Source organism: Carcharhinus amblyrhynchos, chromosome 34, assembly GCF_965287045.1.
Source record: "Carcharhinus amblyrhynchos chromosome 34, sCarAmb.v2.hapA, whole genome shotgun sequence".
In the NCBI taxonomy this organism is placed as follows: Eukaryota; Metazoa; Chordata; class Chondrichthyes; order Carcharhiniformes; family Carcharhinidae; genus Carcharhinus; species Carcharhinus amblyrhynchos.
In genome coordinates, this window is record NC_137357.1 from 6,445,763 (window position 1) to 6,472,859 (window position 27,097).

At 48.5% G+C, this 27,097-nt stretch overlaps 1 protein-coding gene across 5 annotated transcripts in view; it reads left to right on the plus strand.

The window, feature by feature from the left end:
- The window catches only part of LOC145361445 (leucine-rich repeat LGI family member 3-like), a 103,089-nt gene that overhangs the window by 70,995 nt on the left and 4,997 nt on the right, over positions 1 to 27,097 (plus strand). For 3 of the 5 annotated variants that reach the window (XM_080217261.1, XM_080217260.1, XM_080217262.1), the window contains 6 exons: positions 601 to 714; positions 12,905 to 12,976; positions 20,639 to 20,710; positions 20,797 to 20,868; positions 21,506 to 21,577; positions 25,770 to 25,939. In XM_080217261.1, coding sequence (XP_080073387.1) covers positions 20,643 to 20,710; positions 20,797 to 20,868; positions 21,506 to 21,577; positions 25,770 to 25,939 — 382 coding nt within the window. In that variant the 5' untranslated portion in view covers positions 601 to 714; positions 12,905 to 12,976; positions 20,639 to 20,642. Of the gene's footprint in view, positions 1 to 600; positions 715 to 10,873; positions 11,091 to 12,904; positions 12,977 to 20,638; positions 20,711 to 20,796; positions 20,869 to 21,505; positions 21,578 to 25,769; positions 25,940 to 27,097 lie in introns of those variants that run through there. The other 2 variants (XM_080217258.1, XM_080217259.1) reach the window with 2 other exon arrangements.

Sequence of the window (27,097 nt, forward strand, 5' to 3'; positions counted from 1 at the left end):
AGAGGAGGCCATTCAGTCCATCGTATCAGTGCTGGATCTCTGCCACATCAGTCCACGTAATCCCACTCCCCTGCCTGTTCCCGTAGCCCTGCACATTTTTTTTCCCATTTCAGATCCAATGCCCCCTTTTGCAAGACAGAATCAGACCTGCCTCCACCACACTCCCATTTCAGAACCTTGCTATGGAACAGAAAGCTTTACCTCATTTCACAATCGCTTCTTGTGCCAAATCTGTGTGCTTTACTGTGATCTTTCTATTCACTGTGTTGACTGTGCCCAGACCCCCTCATAATTTTGAACACCTCGTTAAATCTCCTCTTCTCCAAGGGGAACATTGGTCGGTGCAGATGGGCTGAATGGCCTCCTCCTGCACTGTAGGGACTCTATGATCTGCTGAGCATTTCCAGCATTTTCTGTTTCTGTTGCACACAAACATATATCTCTATGAAGCTCCTTCGCATGTGAATTTAATCTTCATCTCTGAACACGTACAATGATTGTCCCTCCGTGTTGTTGAATTGAGATTTGAATAGAATTTTGAACGGATCTGTCTGAATTGGGCAAGGCTGACATTTAGTACCCATCTTTCATTGCCCTCAGGAAGATGACGATGGACCTTCAAACTGCCACAACCTGTTTGGTGATGGTTCTTTCCATTATGGGACAACCATAGCAAGAGATCTCAGGTTGATGAAATAAAGGTGGAAATAAAAGGTGAGTTACGATTTGATTAGATGCGATTTAATTCATTATTGTCATATTTACTGGGATATAATGAAAAGTATTGTTTTTTGTGCGCTATTCTGACAAAGCATGGGTTCATAGAGAAGCAAAGAAGAGGGTGTGGAATATAGTGTTACAGTCATAGCTAGGGTGGAGAGAAAGACCAAATTAATATATTTTGATTTGATTTATTATTGCCACATGTGTTGGGATACAGTGAAAAGTATTGTTTAAGTTATTATTGTCACATGTACTGGGATACAGTGAAAAGTATTGTTTGATTTATTATTGTCACGTGCATTGGGATACAGTGAAAAGTATTGTTTGATTTATTATTGTCACGTGTACTGGGATACAGTGAAAAATATTGTTTGTTGCACATTATACAGACAAAGCATAGAGTACACACGGGAGAAGGAAAGAAAAAGATGTCGAATGTAGTTTTACAGTCATAGCTAGGGTGTAGAGAAAGATCAGCTCAATATGTGGTCAGTCCATTCAAAAGCTTGATGGCAGCACTTGGTCGGTTGATACGTGACCTCAGACTTTTGCATCTTTTTCCCGAGCGAAGAAGGTGGAAGAGAGAATGTCCAGGGTGTGTGGGGTCCTTAGTTACGCTGGCTGCTTTGCCGAGGCAGCGGGAAGTGTAGACAGAATCAATGGATGGGAGGCTGGTTTGTGTGATGGACTGGGCTACGTTCACAAACCTTTGTCGGGGTGGCATGGTGGCACAGGTTAGCTCTGCTGCCTCACAGGGCCAGGGACCTGGGTTCAATTCCTGGCTTGGGTCACTGTCTGTTCTCTCCCCGTGTCTGTGAGGGTTTCCTCCACAGTCCACAGATGTGCAGGTTAGGTGGATTGGCCATGCTAAATTACCCCTTTGTGTCCAAAGATATGCAGATTAGGTAGATTGGCCATGCTAAATTGTCCCTTAATGTCAGGGGGGCTAGCTTGGGTAAATACATGGCATTATGGGGATAGGGCCTCAGCGGGATTGTTGTTGATGCAGGCTTGATGGGCTGAATGACCTCCTTCAACACTGTGGGGTGGCTGGTTTGCGTGATGGACTGGGCTTCGTTCACAATCCTCTGTAGTTTCTTGCGATCTTGAGCAGAGCAGGCACTGTGTCAGATAAATGTCAGGTACAGGAGTACAATTGAAAACCAGGCAAAATATAGACAGCTGGGGAATATTGAAAAGGGATGGTAAGAAGAACTAGGTAGAGGGTATGAGAAAAGATTGGCAAGTAATAATAACTTCCTCAATAAATATATACAAAGTGAAAGGATAGCTGAAGGAATTGTAGAGCGATTTGGGCAGATGAACTCACGTGGGATCAGAAGGCGGGACTGAGGAACTGAATGAATACTTTGCATCACAAAGGAACAGGAAGACATTAATGTCACAGTAAAAGAGAAAAGGGGTAAAGATAAGAGGTGCTAAATAGATTGGCATTGCTGGAAGTTAAGAAGTCACCCAGTCCTGATGGTGTGCACTCCAGATCACTGAGGGAAACAGGGATTGATATTAAGACCTGGACTGGGATATGGAATGCACAATGTATCCTGCCAATGATATCAAACTGGGCAATGCGCTTAAAATTCCGCATCAGAGTACGCTCAACATTTACAAATCTTTGGGGTTAAGAACCCCGCTGATGTTACCTGTGAGAGTGTCTCAAAACCCCAAAGAATATCTTGCAACATTGGTTCTTCGTGATGAATATTCTTGTTAAGTTTATTTATTACTGTCACAAGTCAGCTTACATTAACACTGCAACGAAGCTACTGTGAAAATCCCCTCGTCCCCACACTCCGACACTTGTTCAGGTAACACTGAGGGCGAATTTAGCACCTAACCAGCACATCTTTCAGACTGGGAGGAAACTGAACACCTGGAGGAAACCCATGCAGATACAGGGAGATTGTGCAAACTCCTTACAGGCAGTGTCCCAAGCCGGGAATTGAACCCGGGTCCATGGCGCCGTGAGGCACCCCTTATCTCTGGGTAAAAATACCATAGTAAAATGAGTGGATATTATCTCGAATAATTTTGACAAGAAAACCAGTTCACATGAACTGATACAAACTTTCCTTTTCAGCCAGGCACAGTCAGGGCCTCATGAATTATTCCTCCCAGTGTTATTCCCACCACCACAATGCCACTTCCCACCTCATTGGCATCACGGAATAGGGAGAAAGTCCATTTATGAGACACATGTGTATCTGGCAAAGTCAGCATTTATTCCCCATCCCTAATTTCCCCTTGAGAAGGTGGTGGTGAGCTGCCTTCTGGAACTGCTGCCCTCTGTGTAGTGTACGCGTATCCTTCACTGTTGCTGGGTCAAAATCCCAGAACTCCCTCCCCAACAGCACTGTGGGTGTACCTGCACCATACAGAGGGCAGCAGTTCCAGAAGACAGCTCACCGCCACCTTCTCAAAGGGCAGTTACGGATGGGGAATAAATGCGGGCTTTGCCAGATACACACGCGTACCATTAATGCACTTTGTCCCTGTTCCGCCCATCTATTGATGCAGATGTGGACCTGGAGGAGGGGAGTGGCATTGTGGTGATGGGAGTAACAGTGGGAGGAGTAGGTTGTGAGACCCTGATTCTAGGCTAGAAAGTTGTTTGTATCAGTTAATGCAAACTGGTTTTCTTGTCAAAATCATTGGGGATAAAAATCCACTCACTTTACTTTGGTATTTTTACCCAGAGATAAGGGGTGGCACAGTGGTTCGCACTGCTGCCTCACTGCTGCTACTGAGCGTCGGTGGTGGAGGGAGTGAATGTTTGTGGATGGGGTGCCAGTCAAGTGGGGCTGCTTTGTCCTGGATGGTGTCGAGCTTGTTGAGTGTTGTTGGAGCTGCACCCATCCAGGCAAGTGGGGAGTATTCCATCACACTCCTGACTTGTGCCTTAGACAGGCTTTGGGGAGTCAGGAGGTGAGTTACTCTCTGCAGGATTCCCAGCCTCTGACCTGCTCTTGGAGCCACTGTGTTTATGTTGGACTCCAGTTGGGTTTCTGGTCAATGGTAACCCCAAGGATGTCGACAGTGGGGGATTCAGTGACGGTAACAGCATTGAATGTGAAGGAGAGATGGTTAAATAGAACAATTGGTAGCATAGTGGTTAGCTCCACTCACAGTGCCAGGGACCTGGTTTCGATTCTGAGTTTGGGTCACTGTCTGTGTGGAGTCTGCACATTCTCCCCATGTCTGCGTGGGTGTCCTCCGGGTGCTCCAGTTTCCTTTCACAATCTGAAAGACATGCTGGTTAGATGCTAAATTCCCCCGCAGTGTAACCCGAACAGGCGCCGGAGTGTGGCGACTTGGGGATTTTCACAGTAATTTCATTGCAGCGTTAATGTAAGCTGACTTGTGACAGTTTGTACTTGCAAAGAAACACCAGATTTATGTTTAACGTTGACTTGAAGAAGCTGGGTGAAATCTGGCCGTACGCGAGAGGTGGGCTTTGGAAGTTTAATTTTAGGCAAGTGAAATCTGGAGTGCAATAAATTAAAGCCAGAAGTACAAAGGGAACAAACCTCCTCTTCCCAATGGCCTGTTTTATCCATTCCCCCAGCTTTGCATTTGAAAGCACTAGTGATGCAGTACCTCCACTGACTGGGTGGTGGCGATGGTGAGGTCCTGCAGTACCACATCAGTGACTGCTGATGGCAGTGAAGGAGCAAGTTCGAATCCCACAATGGGTGATGCTCAGATCTCACCAAATGTCTTTGTTTTTACACTGTATGCCCTCTATTTACAAAGTCCAGAATCCCATAGGCCTTTTAACCACTTTCTCAACCCACACATAGGCACGGTGGCGCAGTGGTTAGCACTGCTGCCTCACAGCACCAGGGATCTGGGTTCAATTCCCGTCTTGGGTCACTGTGCAGAGTTTGCATGTTCTCCCCATGTCTGCGTGGGTTTCCTCAGGTGTTCCGGTTTCCTCCCACAGTCCGAAAGACGTGCTGTTTAAGTGCTAAATTCTTCCTCAGTGTAGCCGGAGTACACTCAGGTTTGATTCCCGGCTTGGGTCACTGTCTGTATGGAGTCTGCATGTTCTCCCCGTGTCTGCGTGGGTTTCCTCCGGGTGCTCCGGTTTCTTCCCACAGTCCAAAGACGTGCAGGTTAGACAGATTGGCCGTGCTAAGTTTCCCCTTAACGTCAGGGGGATTAGGAGGGTAAATATGTGGGGTGACGGCAATAGGGCAGGACCTGGGTGGGATGGTTGTCGGTGCAGGCTCGATGGGCCAAATGGCCTCCTTCCGCACTGTAGATTTGTGATTCTAAGCCAGCCCAGATTGAGGAATTCAGAAAGTAGTTATTGGTCCAGAGATTGGGTCTGAGGAGCACTGGTGAAAGTGGAACTGGAATGGTTTGAAGGAGCTGGATTTGAACACACACACAAATAGGGAGGAGGTAGTACTTCGGGACAATATATTCGGAGAAGCAAGTGAGGCAATTAAAGGAACAAAGCTAAATTTATCACCACCTTTGCAACTGGCCAGTCAAGGAAAAGAATCAAAAGTGAGATTGTAGTGTGACAAAGTCACTGTGGATCAATCTCAAGTCTTCGGCTGAATTCTCCTCGACAGCTATTGTTCCTGCTGCACACAAAAAAGGGCGATTTTCAATTTATCACATGTTAAGAATAATCTGCCCCATTGAGCGAGGCCAGCTGCAGCAGGGATAGTGTGGCGGGGTCGAAGGCACTCTGGATAAGACTGCCATTGTCAGGAGCTGTGCAAAGCCGCGCCTGGTTTGAGTCGGGGCTGATGGACACTTGCTGGATTCAAAGCGCTGTGTTGCCTGCACAATGGCCGGTACACAGCCCCTGGGATAGACTACTCTCCCACCTTCAAAAATCGAGAGTTACTGGGGCTTGTTAACGTAGAGCGGAGTACAACACATGGAGGACGTACTCAGATAAAAAATCTTGCCTGTTCATCAAGTTTAATTTAGATAAATGCCAAGTGATGCATTTTGGTAGATTGAACCAGGGCAGGACTTACTCAGTTAATGGGAGGGCACTGGGGAGAGTTACTGAACAAAGAGATCTAGGGGTACAGGTTCATAACTCCTTGAAAGTGGAGTCACAGGTGGACAGAGTGGCGAAGAAGGCATTCGGCATGCTTGGTTTCATCGGTCAGAACATTGAATACAAGAGTTGGGACGTCTTGTTGAAGTTGTACAAGACATTGGTAAGGCCACACTTGGAATACTGTGTACAGTTCCAGTCACTCTATTATAGAAAGGATATTATTAAACTAGAAAGAGTGCAGAAAAGACTTACCAAGACTTGATGGTTTGAGTTATAAGGAGAGGCTGGAGAGACTGGGACTTTTTTGTCTGGAGCTTAGGGCTGATCTTACAGAGGTCTTTCAAATAATGAGGGGCATAGATCAGCTTGATAGTCAATATCTTTTCCCAAAGGAAACTTCTACATTCAGCTATCAACACATCTTTCTATGCAAATTCAACATCGGACTTTGGGCCTTATTGGGCGAAATTTGTTCTCAGTACACGGGGCTGCATTTACACCCCATCCCAAGTTGCCGTGGGGAAGTCTCCCGACACTGTTGCACTCCTTGTGATGATGATGGTGCTGCTGGATAGTGAATTCCAGAGTCCTAATGAACCAATGGTGAGAGCACAGTGACTGGGCGTCCAGTTTATGAGAGAAAAGGGGAAACTGGAGGCATTGGCATCACAATATAACCAGTCCTGAGCTTAGCAATGGTGTGGATTGGGGCAGAATGATGTGTTTCTTGAATCACTTGATAAATGTGAGGAGAGAACAAGACTGGGATTCTCCCAAAACACAAGGAAATGCTCAACGGGAGTATTTCCCACCCGTCTATTGGATGTACTTACGAGAATGAATCTCTAATACTCTGGGCGTTGGAGATTTGATTGATACATCAATGTCACATATCAATATATAATGAAAAGTATTGTTTCTTGTGCACTATGCAGAGCATACCGTTCATAGAGAAGGAAAGGAGAGGGTGCAGAATGTAGTGTTACAGTCATAGCGAGGTTGTAGAGAAAGCTCAACTTAATGCAAGGTAGGTCCATTCAAAAGTCTGATGGTAGCAGGTAGTCAGTTGGTACGTGATGTCAGACTTTTGTATCTTTCTTCCAATGGACGAAGGTGGATTCCGGGGTGCGTGGGGTCCTTGATTATGCTGGTTGCTTTTCCGAGGCAGTGGGAAGTGTCGACAGAGTCAGTGGATGGGGGGACTGGTTTGAGTGATGGATTGGGCTACATTCACGACCTTTTGTAGTTCCTTGCTGCCTTGGGCAGAGCAGGAGCCCAGACCAAGCTGTGATACAACCAGAAAGAATGCTTTCTATGGTGCATCTGTGAAAGAATTGGAGACTGCCTCAGAGGGGTTCTCTCTGCAAAGTAAGAGGCAGGGCTATTTCCCCAGGAGAAGCCTGCAGCATAGCACTGAGTGGGCCACTGCGCAAGTCAGAGTGGAGATTGGCACATGGGCAGTGCCCCTCGCCTCCATCACCAGTCTTCCGATCGCTGGCTTATGCCCCTCAGCTCCACTCTTCCCACTCCCCCGATCACTGGTCTTCCTGTCTCCCGCACCCCACAATCGCTGGCCTCCCAGACCTTCCTGAACCAACGAGATCACCCCTCCCCCCGACACATCGCCCCTCCAATCGGTCCCACCTCTCTGGCCTACCCCGTTGGCACTGCCCAATGCCTGGTGGGCAATGCCAGTTTGCCCCAGGGACCGAATGGACCCCGATTTTGACACTTCCTCCGAAAGGCAGCACCTCCGGCGTTGTGGCACTCCCTTGGCACCATCCAATACCGGTGAGCAGACCACGGCTGATATCATTTCTCGGAGCCATCAAAGCATCTTCCCTGACTGTCCCCGAACACAGGGCTCCCAAAAACCTCAGTGAACATGAGCAACAGGGCAACTAGCACGAGGAATAAGCAAAGGTGCGCAGCAATGCCTATGACTGTCAAATAATAGACCCCATATAGCAGGGGGAGAGGGGACACTGCTGAGAGGAATGAAGCAAAACAATGAAAGAATCATTGTGAGTGGGGTCCTCCTAACATGGATTGAGGGAGTGTTGGATAGTATAAAGAGGGCCCAGTGATTAATCCAGATGTGGTTACAGCTGTCTACCATCAGGAACCTTCTAGCCTTCCTGTGACTGAGAACCAGGCAACACCACAGGGTGGCACAGTGGTTAGCACTGCTGCCTCACAGCGTCAGGAGCCCGGGTTCAATTCCCAGCTTGGGTCATTGTCTCTGTGGAGTTTGCACGTTCTCCCTGTGTCTGCGTGGGTTCCCTCTGGGTGCTCCGGTTTCCTCCCACAGTTCGAAAGACCTGCTGGTTAGGTGCAAAATTCTCCCTCATTGTCACCCGAACAGGCGCCAGAGTGTGGCGACTAGGGGATTTTCACAGTAACTTCATTGCAGTGTTAATGTACACCTACTTGTCGATTGTCAGAAGAACTCATCTGATTCACTAATATCCTTTAGGGAAGGAAATCTGCCGTCCTTACCCGGTCTGGCCTACATGTGACTCCAGAGACACAGCAATGTGATCGACTCTCAACCGCCCTCCAAGGGTAACTGGGGATGGGCAATAAATACTGGCCCAGCCAGCGACACCCTAATTCCCAGGAATTAATACAAAAAAAACTCATCAATCCACAAAATGGCGGGGTTCTTGAGCAGCGCAAGACCTCAGCGAAGGCCATTTTGTGGACAGCTTGTTGGGTGCCACGGAATCTGTGCGTCTCCGGGGCCAAGATTCGGAGCATCATTTCGCTATTTTCCAGCGCAGAGCTGATCTCAATATGCTAATATTGATTTGCATATGATTAGCATCTACCCCCTCCCCCCATTCACTCCAGCGGAGTTTATTACTGCCCCCTACTAATGGGGAACAGGCTTCCTGGAGTGAAGCGAGGACATGGAGGACCCCCCCCTCTTCCAGGTGGTCAGGGGTAAAGGGGGGGGGGGGGTGCGGCCTTAGGCAGTGCCCGAGGGGCAAACTGGCAATGCCCAAGGAGCACCTTAGCACTGCCCAACGGGCATCAGGCAGTGCCGGGGGGGCAGCGGCCTGAGGGGGGGTAGGCCTGATGGGGGTGGGGTGTGAGGCCGATGGGAGGGGATTGTTCAGTGGGGTGGGTGTCCTGCTGCCACTTTGCCAGAGAATCACAGGCAGAGGGAGTGAAGAGGCATTCGGGGACATCTGGGTGGGGGAGGGATGGGTTCGGGACTGGCAGGGTGGGGCCAACATCGGGGCTGGCCCGGGTCGCCAGCAGTCAGGCAGTGGGGAGGTTTGTGAGGCTGGCCTGTGATTGGGATGCCGGCAGTGCGGGGCCCACTGCACGTTCGCCGCTCTCGGTGCTGACAGATCAGCACATGCGCAGTGGCCCACTCAGCGCGGTTCCTCCAGTCTCTATCCCCTGGGAGTAGACCCTGCATCCTGAGTGAATCACGCTCTGCAATGCTCTCAAGTGTTGGAGATTCCGTCTGAAAATCCCACTGAAAAAAACACAAGTTACTCCCATTTTCAACTGGGGACTTAGAATGTTTCCAGGAGAATCCTGGCCGTGGTGTGGGTGGGTGGGTGCACTCAAAAACAGGAGGGGGGTAGCACACCAGGCTGAGGATTTCAGTGAGACACAGGAGTGAATGATTTTTCTCCAGCCACAGAGCCTGCAGACCTTTGCAGCAGGCTCGATTGTTTGATTTGATTTATTACTGTCACACACACAGTGAAAAGGGGGCAGCACGGTGGCACAGTGGTTAGCACTGCTGCCTCACAGCGCCAGGGACCCCGGGGTTCGATTCCCAGCTTGGGTCACTGTCTGCGCGGAGTCTGCATGTTCTCCCCCCCATGTCTGTGTGGGTTTCCTCCGGGTGTTCCGGTTTCCTCCCACAGTCCAAAGACATGTTACAAGATCACAAAGGGTTGTGAATGTAGCCCGATCCATCTCTCAAGCCAGCCTCCCATCCGTTGACTCCGTCTGCACTTCCTGCTGCCTCGGCAAAGCAACCAGCATAATTAAGGACCCCTTCTCTTCCACCTTCTTCCATCAGGAAAAAGATACAGAGGTCTGAGATCACATACCGACCGACTCAAGAACAGCTTCTTCCCTGCTGCTGTCAGACTCTTGAATGGACCTACCTCGCATTAAGTTGATCTTTCTCTACACCCTAGCTGTGACAGCAACACTACATTCTGCACTTTCTCGTTTCCTTCTCTCTGAACAGTATATTTTGTCTGTACAGCGCACAAGAAACAATACTAATACATGTGACAATAATAAATCAAATCAAAATCAAAACATGCTGGTTAGGTGCTAAATTCTCCCTCAGTGTACCCAAACAGGAGCGTGGCAACGAGGGAATTTTCACAGTAACTTCACTGCAGTGTTAATGTAAGCCTACTTGTGACAGGAATAAATACACTTCAAAACTTTAAAAATTTAAAAAAGAATTGTTTCTTGCACGCGACACAGACAAAGCATACCGTTCAGCGAATACATAGGGGAGAAAGAAAAGAGCGGGCGCAGAATGTAGTGTTACAGTCATAGCTAGGGTGTAGAGAAAGATCAGCTTAATGTGTGTGATGGGACTATTTGAAAGTCTGCTGGCAGCAGGGAAGAAGCTGTTTTTTTTGAGCGCTTCCAGGAGCTTCGCTGCAGAGGATGTTGCCTTCCCCAGTGCCGGTCTCCCCTGCCAAGGCTGTGATTCCTAATCTGTGACTTTATGTGTAACAGGTTCGGCGCTGTCACTCCACAGGCCACAGCTCCTGGCACATGACTGAGCCGGTTAAACAATCGATCCCATTCAGCGCCTGACATCGGCAAGAAAAGGCTCCCGGCACTTGTTCATTCTGCTTTCCCTCTGGGCAGCACTGTCACAGGGGAGGGACGTTAGCAGGGCATTGGTATTCAATTCAGGGAGACTCCTCGAGAAAGTGGCCACATCTATCTGGCTGGAGAAGTGGGTCACAGCCACTGAGTTACGAGCTCCGCCCCCCCCCCCCCCCGCCCCCTCCCACCCCGATCTTCCCCCAAGCCGGTCCTGCCAGCTCAGGAGCCACAACCTCGATTAAAGGCTTTCTCAGGCTGCTCCCTTTCAGCAGTCTGGCAGCATGGATGAGCCCACGGGCAGCCTCTCCAAGCGCTGGGCGCCCACACTTGTTCTCCTGCTTTGGATCCTCAGCCTGTGTCTGTCGGCGGAGTCGAAGAAGGGAACCAGAGACCCCAAGTGTCCCCCGACCTGCTCCTGCACCAAGGACAGCGCGTTCTGCGTGGCGTCCAGATCCATCCCGCAAAGCTTTGCTGACAACTTGATCTCCTTGTAAGTAAAGTCAAGATTGATGGCGGGATAAGTCCAGGCTGGTAATACTCTTACCGGCAGCAGAGGGGTACTTGCAATTATTTAACCGAGGGAGGCACGGTGGGTGAGCACAGCGCCAGGGACCCGGGTTCGATCCCCCGGCCTCAGCTCACTGTCTGTGTGGAGTTTGCACGTTCTCCCCATGTCTGCATGGGTTTCCTCCAAATGCTCCGGTTATGTCCCACAGTCTGCGGGTTAGGTGGATTGGCCATAGTAAATTGTCCCCTTAGTGTCCAAAGATGTGTAGATTAGGTAGAATGGCCATGCTAAATTGCCCCTTAATGTCCAAAGATGTGTAGGTTAGGTGGATTGGCCATGCTAAATTGCCCCTTAATGTCCAAAGATGTGTAGGTTAGGTGGATTGGCCATGCTAAATTGCCCCTTAATGTCCAAAGATGTGTAGGTTAGGTGGATTGGCCATGCTAAATTGCCCCTTAATGTCCAAAGATGTGTAGGTTAGGTGGATTGGCCATGCTAAATTGTCCCTTAGTGTCAAGGGGGACGAGCAGGGTAAATGCGTGGGGCTATGAGGATAGGGCTTGGTTGGGATTGTGACTGGTGCAGACATGATGGGCTGAATGGCCTCCTTCTGCACTGTAGGGTTCTATGATTTTGTAAACTCAGTCTGCTTTCTGAATCTGTTGCCCAACACTTTATAAAAACCATTACTTTTCTATCCTTGCCTCCTGAAGGGTTTTGAGAACAACCCTCTGTAACCCTCATCAATATGGACATCTCCGCTGTGTCGGGAGGGGGGGGGCCAGCAATGAGTGTTCAACTGTGTGAAGCATCACCTTGAAGCTTGCGTGATTTTTAAAATAATTCATTTATGGGATGCGGGCATCGCTGGCTTGGCTGGCATTTATTACCCATCCTTAAATGCCCTCCCATTTATAGAGGATAGTTTGAGAGTCACCCACATTGCTGTGGCTCTGGAGTCACATGTAGGCCAGACCGGGTAAGGATGGCAGATTTCCTTCCCTAAAGGACACTGGTGAACCAGATGGGTTTTTCCAACAATTGACAATGATTTCATGGTCATCAGTAGATTCTTAATTCCAGATTTTTTTTTAATTGTGTTTAAATATCCACAATCTGCCTGGATTTGAACCTGGTTCCGCCAGAACATTAGCTGAGTTCCTGGATTAACAGTCCTGCGATAATACCACCAGGCCACCGCCTCCCTTCTATCTTGTGGCTGATCATGTAAAAACTCAAGGCTTCCACAAATAAAATTGTGAAACCAGAGCACCCGAAGGAATCTATGGCAATCTGTAGTGTAGAAGGAGGCCATTGGGCCCATCGAGTTTGCACTGACCACAGTCCCACCCAGGCCCTAACCCCATGCATTTACCCTAGCTAGTTCGCTGACACGTAGGAGCCATTTCGCATGGCCAATCCACCTAACCTGCACATCTTACGGACTGTGGGAGGAAAACAGAGGATCCACATGCAGATATGTTTAGAACATATAAACTCTGCACAGACAGTGACCCAAGCCAGGAATTGAACCCAGGTCCCTGCTGCTGTGAGGCGGCAGTGCTAACCACTGGGTCATCCTGCTCCCCCCTATTACTTCTGCTAACCAGAACGCATTGTCATTGATAACTTGGTCGTGTATTAGCTATTCAACAATGTGTCATCCTGAAAGATGTGCTGGTTAGATTGATTGAGTGTGGCGACTAGGGGAATTTCACAGTAACTTCATTGCCATGTTAATGTAAGGTTTACTTGTGATTAATAAATAAAACTTTAATTTCATTTTGTGGTTTCAGAACCTTCGTGAATGCAAAATTCACTCAAATTCCTGAACGTGCCTTTTCCCACCTCCGAACTCTACAATTCCTGTAAGTACAGACTGGGGAGGGAATTCAGTGTGTTTGTACTTTACACCTGCCCAAGCCTGTGGGACGTGTACCTCATTCTAAAACAGCCCCATTCACCGATGAATGTCTCAGGCTGTCAAAAATAATGGCTTTCCCAATTAGGGTTTGCCCCCATCAATGAAGCAATGGTGTGAAAGGAAACTCTTCACACAGCTTCAGAACTCAAACAAGGAAAAATCAGCGGTTCAATCTGTTTACTTTGCCTAGTCTCAGGGCTATGCCTGATCCTCAACTCATAAGTAGATTGGATAGACTTGGTCGATGGGATGTGGAATTATTTTGGCTTTCAGTCCCCATTTGGAGAACTGTGAGCAGTTTTGGGCTCCATATCTAAGGCAAATGCAATGTTAGCATTCATGTTGAGAGGGCTAGAATACAAGAGCAGGGATGTACTGCTGAGGCTGTGTAAAGCTCTGGTCAGACCCCATTTGGAGCATTGTGAGCAGTTTTGAGCCCCATATCTAAGGAAGGATGTGCCTGTGTTGGAAAGGGTCCAGAGGATGATCCCTGGAATGAAGAGCTTGTCGTATGAGGAACAGTTGAGGACTCTGGGTCTGTACTCGTTGGAGTTTAGAAGGATGAGGGGGGGGATCTTATTGAAACTTACAGGATTCTCCGAGGCCTGGATAGAGTGGACGTGGAGAGGATGTTTCCACTGGTAGGAAAAACTAGAACCAGAGGGAACAACCTCAGGCTAAAGGGACGATCCTTTAAAACAGAGATGAAGAGGAATTTCTTCAGCCAGAGAGTGGGGAATCTGTGGAACTCTTTGCCACAGAAGGCTGTGGAGGCCGGGTCATTGAGTGTCTTTAAGACAGAGGTAGATAGGTTCTTGATCAATAAGGGGATCGGGGATTATAGGGAAAAGGCAGGAGAATGGGGATGAGAAAAGTATCAACAATGATTGAATGGCACAGCAGACTCGATGGGCCGAGTGGCCGAATTCTGCTCCTGTGTCTTATGGTTTTATGGTCCTACAATGAGGCAATTTTAGGAACCCAGTGTGTAAGCTGTACAAATGTGTGCTTTATTTAACAATAATAAGAGATAAACATTCATTGCCACCAACTTAGATTCACAAGTTCTTCGCCTCCAGCATCCCACTGGCCTGAACCCTAAGACATCCTCTGGCCTCCCCAGTGTCTTCGTTATGGACAGGACAAGTGTTGGTCTCAGGATAACTTATCAAAAAAAATCCTAAGGTGGTTTCTGAGAGAAATGAAAAATCCAGTGTTATCTTCCTGGAGCCTCCCCCCACCTCCCCCACCAGACAACAATTTAATTTTGTTGCCGTGGCAACCTGGACTTTTACCATCATGGTATTGCCATCACTGAATCTCCCACTGTCAACATCCTTGGGGTTACCATTGACCAGAAACTCAACTGGACTCCTACATCAACACAGTGGCTGGGAATCCTGCGGAGAGTAACTCACCTCCTGACTCCCCCAAAGCCTGTCCCACCATCTACAAGGCACAAGTCAGCAGTGTGTTGGAATACTCCCCACTTGCCTGGATGGGCGCAGCTCCAACAACACTCAAGAAGCTCAACACCATCCAGGACAAAGCAGCCCCACTTGATTGGCCCCCCATCCACAAACATTCACTCCCTCCACCACCGACACTCAGTAGCAGCAGTGTGTACCATCTACAAGATGCACTGCAGCGATTCATCCTTAGACAACACCTTCCAAACCCATGACCACTTCCATCTAGAAGGACAAGGGCAGGAGACACATGGGGAGCACCACCACCTGCAAGTTCCCCTCCTCCGAGCCACTCCCTACCCTGACTTAGAAAAATATCAACTGTTCCTCTCCAGTCGCTGGATCAAAATCTGGAATTCCCTCCCTAATGGCATTGTGGGACAACCCACAGCCCGTGGACTGCAGCAATTCAAAATGGTGGCTCACCAACACCTTCTCAAAGAGCAACTGGGGATGGGCAATAAATGCTGGACCAGCCAGCGACACCCATGTCCCATGAATGAATAAAAACAACACTTGTATGTTGTGGCAAGAACGATGAGCGGTGGAAGTATAGACTCCAATTTCTCTCCATCACATGGTTGATCAGGAATCTCTCCCACTCGAACCCCTGCCATTGGCTTCTATTGGAAAGATTTAGAATCATAGAATCCGTACAGGGCAGGAGGCCATTCAGCCCATTGATCCTGCACTGACTACAATTCCACCCAGCCCCCTATCCCCATAATTCCATATATTTACCCTGTTAGACACACTCATCTCAATCTGTTTGATCGCATTACGAACACACGTTCCTTGCCCATCAAATCCTCAGGTGGGTCAGCTTAAAGTTTATTTATTAGTGTCACAAATAGGTTTACATTAACACAGTAATGAAGTTATTGTGAAAATCCCCTTGTCGCCAGATTCCGGCACCTGTTTGGGTTAAACTGAGGGAGAATTTAGCACTTAACCAGCACATCTTTCCATCTGTGGGAGGAAACCAGAGCATTTGGAGGAAACCCATGCAGACATGGGGAGAATGTACAAACACCACACAGACAGTGACCCAAGCTGGGAATCGACCCCTGGAACCTGGCGCCACGAGGCAGCAGTGCTAACCACTGTGTCGCATTATCAGAGGCAGGGCCACTAACCCATTGTGCCACAAAACCTGGGCTTGGTCGCAAATTCATAGAGTCATAGAATCCCTACATTCCATTCAGCTCATCGAGCCTACACCAATAGCAATTCCATCCAGGCCCTATCCACATAACCCAACGTATTTACCCTGCTAATCCCACTGAGGCTAAGGGACAATTTAGCATGGCCAATCCACCTAACCTGCACATCTTTGGACACTAAGGGGCAATTTAGCATGGCCAATCCACCTAACCTGCATATCTTTGGACACTAAGGGACAATTTAGCATGGCCAATTCACCTAACCTGCACATCTTTGGACACTCAGGGACAATTTAGCATGGCCAATCCACCCAAACCCGCACACCTTTGGACACTAAAGGGCAATTTAGCATGGCCAATTCACCGAACCAGCACATCCTTTGGAGCTTGGGAGGAAACCAGAGCACCCGGAGGAAACCCACGCAGACACCCCAGAGGCAGTGACCCAAGCCGGGAATTGAACCCCGGTCCCTGGCGCTGTGAGGCAGCAGCGCTAACCAGCGTGCCACAGTGCCACTCATCAAGAGTCATTACATCGCAGCAGGAGGTGCTTGGATCCACAGTACCTGAGATTATCAGACCCACTCAGTTCATTGCGTTAGTCGATAGTTATCCATTACCTTCCATTGGGTTTCCCTCTTTGAATCTGTACCAATGATGGTTGGCAAAGAGTACCAGTGGGGGTTAAAACCTGGTACTTGGAGAGTTTGTTTTTGTTTTTTTTTTCTGGCTTGTGTTTTGTTTCTCTCCCTTTGGGAGGGTGAGTTTTAAACCTGAACCTGAGAGACCGGGTTTGTGGTGGGTGAGGGGGGTGTTAAAGTCTGAGTAATCTGCTTCCCAGCTGCCTCCCTCATTCCAGGCTTGGAGTGAGGCCAAAGGGTGGGTGATCGAACAACCCAAACCGAGATCTGTGTGGCCGCCATTCAGTTTTACAACAGGAACCCTGGCAGCTTCACCGTGTGTGAGGGCCTGGGGAGTTAGGGGTTTTAAGAAGGGTGGCAGGCAAAAGGCAGGGAATTATAGGCCTGTTAGTTTAACGTCTGTTGTAGGTAAAGTGTTAGAATCTGTCATCGAGGAGGAAATAGCGAGGCATCTTGAGGGGAATTGCTTGATAGAGCAGACTCAGCACGGTTTTGTTAAGGGGAAGTCGTGTCTGACGAATTTATTGGAGTTCTATGAGGATGTGTCTAGGGCGGTGGATAGAGGAGAGCCGGTGGATGTGGTCTTTCTTGATTTTCAGAAGGCGTTTGACAAGGTACCTCACAAGAGGTTATTGCAGAAGGTCAGGGGACATGGAGTTGGGGGTAGGGTGTTAGCGTGGATAGGGGATTGGTTGTCAAATAGGAGGCAGAGAGTGGGGGTTAATGGGTGCTGTTCGGATTGGCGGTTGGTGACTAGTGGAGTGCCCCAGGGGTCGGTGCTGGGGCCTCAGCTATTTACCATTTATATAGATGATCTGGAGGAGGGAACCAAGTGTATGGTGTCGAAATTTGCTGATGACACCAAGATTGGTGGAACGGCAAATTGCGCGGAGGGTGTGGAGAGTCTGCAGAAGGATCTAGATAGGCTGGGCGAATGGGCCAGGAACTGGCAAATGGAATTTAATGTTGGCAAGTGCGAGGTGGTCCACTTTGGTAGGAATAATGGTAGGAAGGACTATTACTTACGTGGCGAAAAACTGCAGCAGGCGACGGTGCAGAGGGACCTCGGGGTCCTTGTGCATGAGTCGTGCAGGTGCAGCAGGTGGTCAGGAAGGCGAATGGGACGCTGGCCTTCATAGCGAGGGGGATTGAATATAAAAGTAGGGAGGTCTTGCTGCAGCTGTATAGGGCATTGGTGAGGCCGCAGCTGGAGTACTGTGTGCAGTTTTGGGCGCCGTACTTACGCAAGGATATTTTGGCCTTGGAAGGAGTGCAGAGGAGGTTTACTAGGCTGATGCCGGAGTTGAGGGGGTTGAGCTATGAGGAGAGGCTGAATAAACTAGGCTTGTACTCGTTAGAGTTCAGAAGAATGAGGGGAGATCTCATTGAGACGTATAAGATGATGAATGGGATGGATAGGATCGAGGTGGAGAGACTCTTCCCGCTCAGAAAGGACAGTAGGACTAGGGGGCACAGCCTCAAGATAAAGGGGGGGCGGTTTAGAACGGAGTTGAGGAGGAACTTCTTCACTCAAAGGGTGGTGAATCTCTGGAATTCTCTGTCCGTTGAGGTGGTGGAGGCTGCCTCGCTAAATATTTTTAAGACGCGGGTTGATGGGTTTTTGATAAGCGAGGGGATTAAGGGTTATGGGGAGAGGGCGGGAATGTGGAACTGAGCCACGACAGATCAGCCATGATCTTATTGAATGGTGGGGCAGGCTCGAAGGGCTAGATGGCCTACTCCTGCTCCTATTTCTTACGTTCTTATGTTCTTCCTTGAGTGGACTTTGCAACAGGCTTCCTCCCCACTCTCCACCGAGGCCTCCCTCCACAGCCCGGCCACTGACAGCTGGATAACCATTGAGGAACATGTCAGAACATTTTGGACATGTCAGAATCATGCAAGCACCACACCGTTCCCCCACACACCATCACACTCACTTACAAAACAGTCTCACACTGACAGGGGACCATGGGTAAACTCTGCCTTGATAAGCGTGAGATCAATTTCTTTCTCAACCTCCCGGTAACTTTTTTTGAAATTGATTCATTCGTGGGACATTGGCGTCACTGGCTGGGCCAACATTTATTGCCCATCCCTCGTTGCTGAAGGGCAGTTGAGAGTCAACCACATTGCTGTGGCCCTGGAGTCACATGTAGGCCAGATCGGGTAAGGACGGCAGATTTCCTTCACTAAAGGACATTAGTGAACTCCAGATGGGCTTTTCCGACAATTGACAACATTTTCGTGGTCATCAGGAAATCTTCAATTCAGTTTCAATTTCGCCATCTGCCATGGTGAGATTTGAACCCAGGTTCCCAGAGCTTTTGTTTGAAAGTTTATTTATTAGTATCTCAAGTACATTACAATTGCAATGAAGTTGCTGTGAAGATCCCCTAGTCGTCACACTCCGGCGCCAGTTCGGGTTACACTGAGGGAGAATTTAACACCTAACCAGCACGTCTTTCAGACTGTGGGAGGAGACCAGAGCCCCCGGAGGAAACCCACACAGAGAACATGCAAACTCCACACAGACAGTGACCCAAGCCGGGAATCGTACCCAGCTTCCTGGCACTACGAGGCAGCAGTGCTAACCACTGTGCCGTCATGCCAGTGTTCAACCTGAGTCTCTAGGTTACTAATCCAGCGGCAATACCACCATGCCCCCACCTCCCACAGTAACAGTGTTTGAGCAGGCCTGACCACACATTTCATGAGCTGAGTTAAAATGAGGTCCAGTTAAACACTCACCACCTCAGACAAAACGCATGAAGAGCCCCACTTCCAGTTGCATGGAAAGAGGCAAAAAAATGGTGGTCTGGGATGAGGGAGGGATGGTATCAGATCGAACATTATCTGGCAGATTGAAGAAGGAAATAACCTCAAAACCCTAGTGGCTATAAGGATGTTATTAAACTGGAAAGGGTGCAAAAAGAGATTTATAAGGATGTTACCAAAACTGGCAGGTTCGAATTGCAAGAAAAGGCTAGATAGGCTGGGAGTATTTTACTCTGGACCGTAGGAGGATGAAGGGTGATCTTGTAGAGCTTTATAAAATTATGAGCGGTGTAGATAAGGGTGGGGGGGGGGGGGGGGTGCAATTTTCCTAGCCTGCTGCATTGGCGATTCTCCTAATCTGTTTAGCGAGCCCACCCCCCCCCCAACTGGGCACCTCGGCCATCACACGTCTCCGGGTTGTCGGAACTTAAATATTAAAACTCGAATCTGCATCCTATTAGCGGGCCCAGGGCTGAAGTATCCAGGGCCGCGAGCCTCTCCCGCACTGCCCCCCCAGCACCAGGGGTGTTTCACTCCAGCAGGGTTTACAACAGCTCCCCACGAATGGGGAACTGGTGTCCCAACCCTGCTGCCATGTGATCAGGAGGCCGCCTGTGCGGGGTTACTGTGCATGCGCCAATCTCGGCACTGATGGATACGCGCATGCGCAGTGGCCCACTCAGCGCTATCTGCCAGCCCCTCCAGCGGGAATAGGCCCCCCTGCCCACTGGTTGTCAGCGTGAATCTCCCTGAGGCAGCGTGGGAGATCCGTTTAGAAAATCCAGCTGAAAAAGAAACATCTGGAGTTTCTCCCGTTTTTAACTCCAACTCAGCACTTTGAATCTTTTTTGGGAGAATCCTGGCCAAGGTCTGTTCCCCAGGATAGGGGGAGTCCAAAGTTAGAGGGCACAGGTTTAAGGTGAGAGGGGAAAGGTGGCCTGAGGGGCAACATTTTTCACCCAGAGGATGGCACATGTGTGGAATGAGCTGCCAGAGGAGGTGGTAGAGGCAGCTACAATACAACATTTTAAAGACATTTGACTAGGTACGTGGGAAGGCAATGGCCGAGTGGTATTATCGCTAGACTAGTAATCCAGAAAACTCAGCTAATGTCCTGGGGACCTGGGTTCGAATCCCGCTATGGTAGATGTTGGAATTTGAATTCAATAAAGAATTAAGAATCTACTGATGACTGTGAAACCGTTGTCGAAAAAACCCATTTGGTTCCTTTTGGAGAAAGAAATCTGCTATCCTTACCCGGTCTGGCCTATGACTGACTGCAGAGCCACAGCAATATGATTGACCCTCAAGGGCAACTAGGGATGGGCAATAAATGTTTGCACAGCCGGTAGCACCCGTTTCCCACAAATGAATTAAAAAAAAATAGAAGGGAAAGGTTTCAAGGGATATGGGCCAAACGCAGGCAAGTGGGAGTGGATCAGTTTAGGGAACCTGGTCGGCATGGATGGGTTGGGCCGAAGGGCCTGTTTCCATGCTGTGTATCTCTATGACTCTCTGTTTTGTTTTATCCTCTCTCTCTCTCTCCCCCTTTGAGCTTGATGAATTCAAATACCTTCAGCCTGATTGGAAATGATGCATTCTATGGCTTGTCTCATCTCCAGTACCTGTAAGTATCTGCCATCTTTCTACATTGCCACACACACCTTCACGGAGGCATGTCTGTGCTGAGTCCCTGTCTTTGTGTGTCCACAGCTTCATCGAGAACAATAACATCCAGTCGCTCTCCAAGTACGCCTTCCGAGGACTCAAGTCCCTAAACCATCTGTAAGTCTTGGGGGTTTTCAAGTTTAAAAGTGTAAAGTTTGTTTATTAGCATCACAAGTAAGCTTGCATTAACACTGTAATGAAGTTACTGTGAAAATCCCCGAGTACGCCACACTCCGGCGCCCATTCAGGTACACCATGTACCGAATTTAGCACCTAACCAGCACGTCTTTCGGAGTGTGGCAGGAGACCGGAGCACCCGGAGGAAACCCATGCAGACATGGGAAGAATGTGCAGACTCTTCACAGACAGTGATCCAAGCTGGGAATCGAACCCAGATCTCCAGTGCTGTGAGACAGCAATGTGCCACCGTACCTCCCCATGATCAGTGTACCCGGGTCTTCAGAATGATGGATGCTCCATGAGGGATGAAGAGGGCTTTGGGATGGATGAAGCTCAGTTGGGGGCCATTGGTTAGTGTTTCCCTGCCACCGCTTGCTCCCCATCCTATGCAGAATGTGCTGCGATGGTTCAAGAAGATGGCTCACCTACCCCCCCGCCTTCTCAAGGGACAATTCAGGAGAGGCAATAAATGCCAGGCCTAGCCAGGAACGCCCACATTCTGTAAAATAATTAATAGTTAATTTGTTTGTCAATGGTTTAATATCTCCATCATTTGACACTTTTTCGTCTGCAGCTCACTGGGAAACAACAATCTGCTGTCACTCCCCAGAGATATCTTTGCAGACCTGCATGTTCTGACACATTTGTGAGTACTTGTTGTGAAGTTGACTTTGTGAAGTGTGGTCCCTTTAAAGGCTGGTTTTGTATCAGTGCTTGGATGTTTAAAATGCCGGTGCAAACTGGGTACACGGAATGAAACATTTGTAACCCGGACCAAGCATCAGAGTTGCCTTGCTAACAGGCTTTGCAGGCTTTTTAATTTTGACAGCCTATCAGTTTAAAGAAGGCACACAGCTATCAGGAACCTATCAAATTTGAATTTGCTATTGTTGACAACATCTAACCAATCCCAGTGTAGGAAAATTGCAAGGGCATCACAACTCAAAAAAAGGGAACTCAACTGCCTGCCAGGAGTTCAACTGAAGAGCTGCCACCTCTCAACACCTAGAGAGGGCAAGATCCCCACCAGCTTAGAATATCTCTTAAGAGAACTTGCCATCTACATAACAAAGGATACCAAAATCAGAAAGAGCTTCCAGACAGTGGAATCAACAGGAGAACTCCAAAGGTTTTCCAAAGGCACAAAACCTGGTTGTATATTTTTTGGAGAGTGACTAAATTCTGTTTTGGGTAATGAATGGGCCTTGTATTTATTTGAACAGCATTCCAGCTGTATCTTACTTTAATCGACATGTTACTCGTTCAGTTAAAGTTCCTGGTTGGTTGAATAACTTGTTAATTGTTCACTGAAAGCGAGTGTCATATCTTTCTGTTAATAAGCCTCTAAATGTTAATGTCGAACAGATAACATCTTCCCAAACATTTTGAACAGATTACAAAGCGAGGTAGTCCTCTTTGGGGGATTGGGCACAGCTTCTCAAAAAGGGATGAAATTCTGCATCGTGAAAGGTGGGAGCTGCATTTCATTGATAAAACAGAGAGGTGTGGGACGGGACTTCATGGCCTCACTCTTCCCAAAACCAGAAAGCCCCGCCTGAGATTAACGGACCTTCCCATGCTCCATCCCTCATCTGCTCTGATTCCTGTGGCATAGGACGGGAGAATTCCAGCTGTGGAGTGAAAACTCAGGATGTAATCTCAAATATTTCAGAGCAAAATTCCACCTCGAGAACTTTTCAGTGAATGGGGATTCAGCAGTAAACTTCCAATGTAAAGTCACTGTGTCAATGCATTGTAATTACCCTGCATCAGAAGTTTAAAGTTTTAAAAGTTTATTTACTCATTTCACAAGTCAGCTTACATTGACATTGCTTGATGAATGAGGAACGGTTGAGGACTCTGGGTCTGTACGCGGAGTTTAGAAGGATGAGGGGGGCATCTTATTGAAACTTACAGGATATTGTGAGGCCTGGATAGAGTGGTTGTGGAGAGGATGTTTCCACTAGTAGGAGAAACTAGAACCAGAGGGCACAACTTCAGGCTAAAGGGACGATCCTTTAAAACAGAGATGAGGAGGAATTTCTTCAGCCAGAGAGTGGTGAATCTGTGGAAAACTGTTTGCCGCAGAAGGTTGTGGAGGCCAGGTCATTGAGTGTCTTTAATACAGAGATAGACAGGTTCTTGATTAATAAGGGGATCAGGGGTTATGGGGAAAGGCAGGAGAATGGGGATGAGAAAAATATCAGCCATGATTGAATGGCAGAGCAGACTCGATGGGCCGAGTGGCCTAATTCTGCTCCGACGTCTTATGGTCTCGTGGTCTAATGAAGTTACTGTGAAAATCCCCTAGTCGCCACACTCCTGTTCGGGTACACTGAGGGAGAATTTAGCACCTAACCAGCACATCTTTTGGACTGTGGGAGGAAACCAGAGCACCTGGAGAAAACCCATTAAGACATGGGGAGAACATGCAGACCCCACACAGACAGTGACCCAAGCTGGGTATCGAACCCGAGTCCCTGGCACTGTGAGACAGTGGTGCTAACCACTGTGCCACCGTGCTGCCCAATAGTCACTCAGGGGCATTATCTGGGCACTGCCCACAGATTTGTTGGTTTATCCGTGTGCACCCCATTCAGCAGGCACTGAAACCTTGCATGCAGGTTTGCCCTCTCACAGCAGTGAACTCCCAGCAGAGGAGAAAAAGATCAATAGAACAGAAGAAAAACCTGATGGACAAGCTTGGGGAAAACTTCTGGAAATGCTTCTCCATTCCAAAATGGAATTCGGCAAGTTGTAATTCCCTGAGTTTCCACAACACATTCCTGAGCTCTTTCCACTCAAAAATGAAAATTGGGAGGCGATGGCCGAGTGGTATTAATCCAGAAACTCAGCTAATGTTCTGGGGACCCGGGTTCGAATCCCGCCAAGGCAGATGGTGGAATTTGAATTCAATAAAAAAAATCTGGAATTAAGAATCTACTGGTGACCATGAAACCATTGTCAGAAAAACCCATCTGGTTCACTAATGTCCTTTAGGGAAGGAAATCTGCTGTCCTTACCCTGGTCTACATGTGATTCCAGAGCCACAGCAATGTGGTTGACTCTCAACTGCCCTTTGAAATGGCCAAGCAAGTCGCTCAGTTGAAGGGCAGCTAGGGATGGGCAATAAATGCTGGTCCAACCGGCGATGCCCATGTCCCACAAATGAATGAAGGAAACACTGTTGGTTTGGATTCATTGCCCACGTTTCACTCTCTCTTTGTGTGACCACTCTAGTTCCCTTCCCCACCTGTCTCAGAGGCATTAGAACGATTCTCTAGTTAAACAAGCCGCCACCTTGGTGGCACGGTGACACAGTGGTTCACACTGCTGCCTCACAGTACCAGGGACCCAGGTTCGATTCTCAGCTTGGGTCACTGTCTGTGTGGAGTTTGCACGTTCTCCCCGTGTCTGTGTAGGTTTCCTCCAGGTGCTCCGGTTTACATAAGAACATAAGAACATAAGAAATAGGAGCAGGAGTAGGCCATCTGGCCCTTCGAGCCTGCCCCGCCATTCAATAAGATCATGGCTGATCTGTCGTGGCTCAGTTCCACTTTCCCGCCCTCTCCCCATAACCCTTAATCCCCTCTCTTATCAAAAACCCATCAACCCGCTTCTTAAAAATATTTAGCGAGGCAGCTTCCACCACTTCAACGGGCAGAGAATTCCAGATATTCACCACCCTTTGAGTGAAGAAGTTCCTCCTCAACTCCGTTCTAAACGTCCCCCCCTTTATCTTGAGGCTGTGCCCCCTAGTCCTACTGTCTTTTCTGAGCGGGAAGAGTCTCTCCACCTCTATCCTATCCATCCCATTCATCATCTTATATGTCTCAATGAGATCTCCCCTCATTCTTCTAAACTTATTCAGCCTCTCCTCATAGCTCAACCCCCTCAACTCCGGTATCATCCTAGTAAACCTCCTCTGCACTCCCTCCAAGGCCAAAATATCCTTGCGCAGGTGCGGCGCCCAAAACTGCACACAGTACTCCAGCTGCGGCCTCACCAATGCCCTATACAGCTGCAGCAAGACCTCCCTACTTTTATATTCAATGCCCCTTGCTATGAAGGCCAGCATCCCATTCGCCTTCCTGACCACCTGCTGCACCTGCAGGCTGGGTTTTTGCGACTCATGCACAAGGACCCCGAGGTCCCTCTGCACCGTCGCCTGCTGCAGTTTTTCGCCACGTAAGTAATAGTCCTTCCTACCATTCTTCCTACTAAAGTGGACCACCTCACACTTGCCAACATTAAATTCCATTTGCCATTTCCTGGCCCATTCGCCCAGCCTATCTAGATCCTTCTGCAGACTCTCCACACCCTCCGCACAATTTCCTTTCACAGTCCAAAGATGTGCAGGTTAGGTGGATTGGCCATGCTAAATTGCCCCTTAGTATCCAAAGATGTGCAGGTTAGGTGGATTGGCCATGCTAAATTGCCCCTTAGTGTCCAAAGATGTGCACGTTAGGTGGATTGGCCATGCTAATTTGCCCCTTAGTATCCAAAGATGTGCAGGTTAGGTGGATTGGCCATGCTAAATTGCCCCTTAGTGTCCAAAGATGTGCAGGTTAGGTGGATTAGCCGTGCTAAATTGCCCCTTAGTGTCAGAGGGGTTAGCAGGGTAAAGACACGGGGTTACAAGGATAGGCCCTGGGTGGGATTGTTGTCAGTGCATTCTCAATGGGCTGAATGGCCTCCTTCTGCACTGCAGGGATGCTATGATTGTATGAAATGCTCTTGCGCTACTATGACACAAGTTGCTCATTTTCTCACTGTACAAAACCTGTACTTAAATTAAATTTTATATTGCACGAATCGGAGCTCTGAATCCTTTGCAGGGATCTCCGGGGGAATGCTTTTCATTGTGATTGCCAAGTGAAGTGGCTGATAGAATGGCTACAGACGACAAACACCACAGTCCCTCCTGTGTACTGCACCAGCCCAACTAAATACCACAACATCAAGATAAACCAGCTGCCACTCAAGGACTTTGAATGCATCAGAACAGGTTGGTACATAAACTTTCCCAAATATACATCCCAGGTTGATGTGCACTGCACTCAGCACCAGCCTGGTATTTGAGAAACTTGTTAATTCCTTCAACACTGCTGCAGCCGTTCAATAAATTCTAACCCCGTGCTGTACCTGTCCTGGGAGTGTTTGATGGGGGACAGTGTAGAGGGAGCTTTACTCTGTATCTAACCCCGTGCTGTACCTGTCCTGGGAGTGTTTGATGGGGACAGTGTAGAGGGAGCTTTATATGCTCTGTCTGAGGCCAGAACTCTTCATTCACCTGACGAAGAGGGAAACCTCGAAAGCTTGTGCGTTTACTATCAAATAAATCGGTTGGACTAAAACCTGGTGTTGTCAGACTTTTTACAGTGTTTGATGGGGACAGTGTAGAGGGAGCTTTACTCTGTATCTAACCCCGTGCTGTACCTGTCTTGGGAGTGTTTAATGGGGACAGTGTCGAGGGAGCTTTACTCTGTATCTAACCCCGTGCTGTACCTGTCTTGGGAGTATTTGATGGGGACAGTGTAGAGGGAGCTTTACTCTGTATCTAACCCCGTGCTGTACCTGTCCTGGGAGTGTTTGATGGGGGACAGTGTCGAGGGAGCTTTACTCTGTATCTAACCCCGTGCTGTACCTGTCCTGGGAGTGTTTGATGGGGGACAGTGTAGAGGGAGCTTTACTCTGTATCTAACCCTGTGCTGTACCTGTTTTGGTAGTATTTGATGGGGACAGTGTAGAGGGAGCTTTACTCTGTATCTAACCCCGTGCTGTACCTGTCCTGGGAGTGTTTGATGGGGGACAGTGTAGAGGGAGCTTCACTCTGTATCTAACCCCATGCTATACCTGCCCTGGGAGTGTTTGATAGGGACAGTGTAGAGGGAGCTTTATATGCTCTGTCTGAGGCCAGGACTCTCCATTCACCTGACGAAGAGGGAAACCTCGAAAGCTTGTGCGTTTACTATCAAATAAATCGGTTGGACTAAAACCTGGTGTTGTCAGACTTTTTACAGTGTTTGATGGGGACAGTGTAGAGGGAGCTTTACTCTGTATCTAACCCCGTGCTGTACCTGTCTTGGGAGTGTTTAATGGGGACAGTGTCGAGGGAGCTTTACTCTGTATCTAACCCCGTGCTGTACCTGTCTTGGGAGTATTT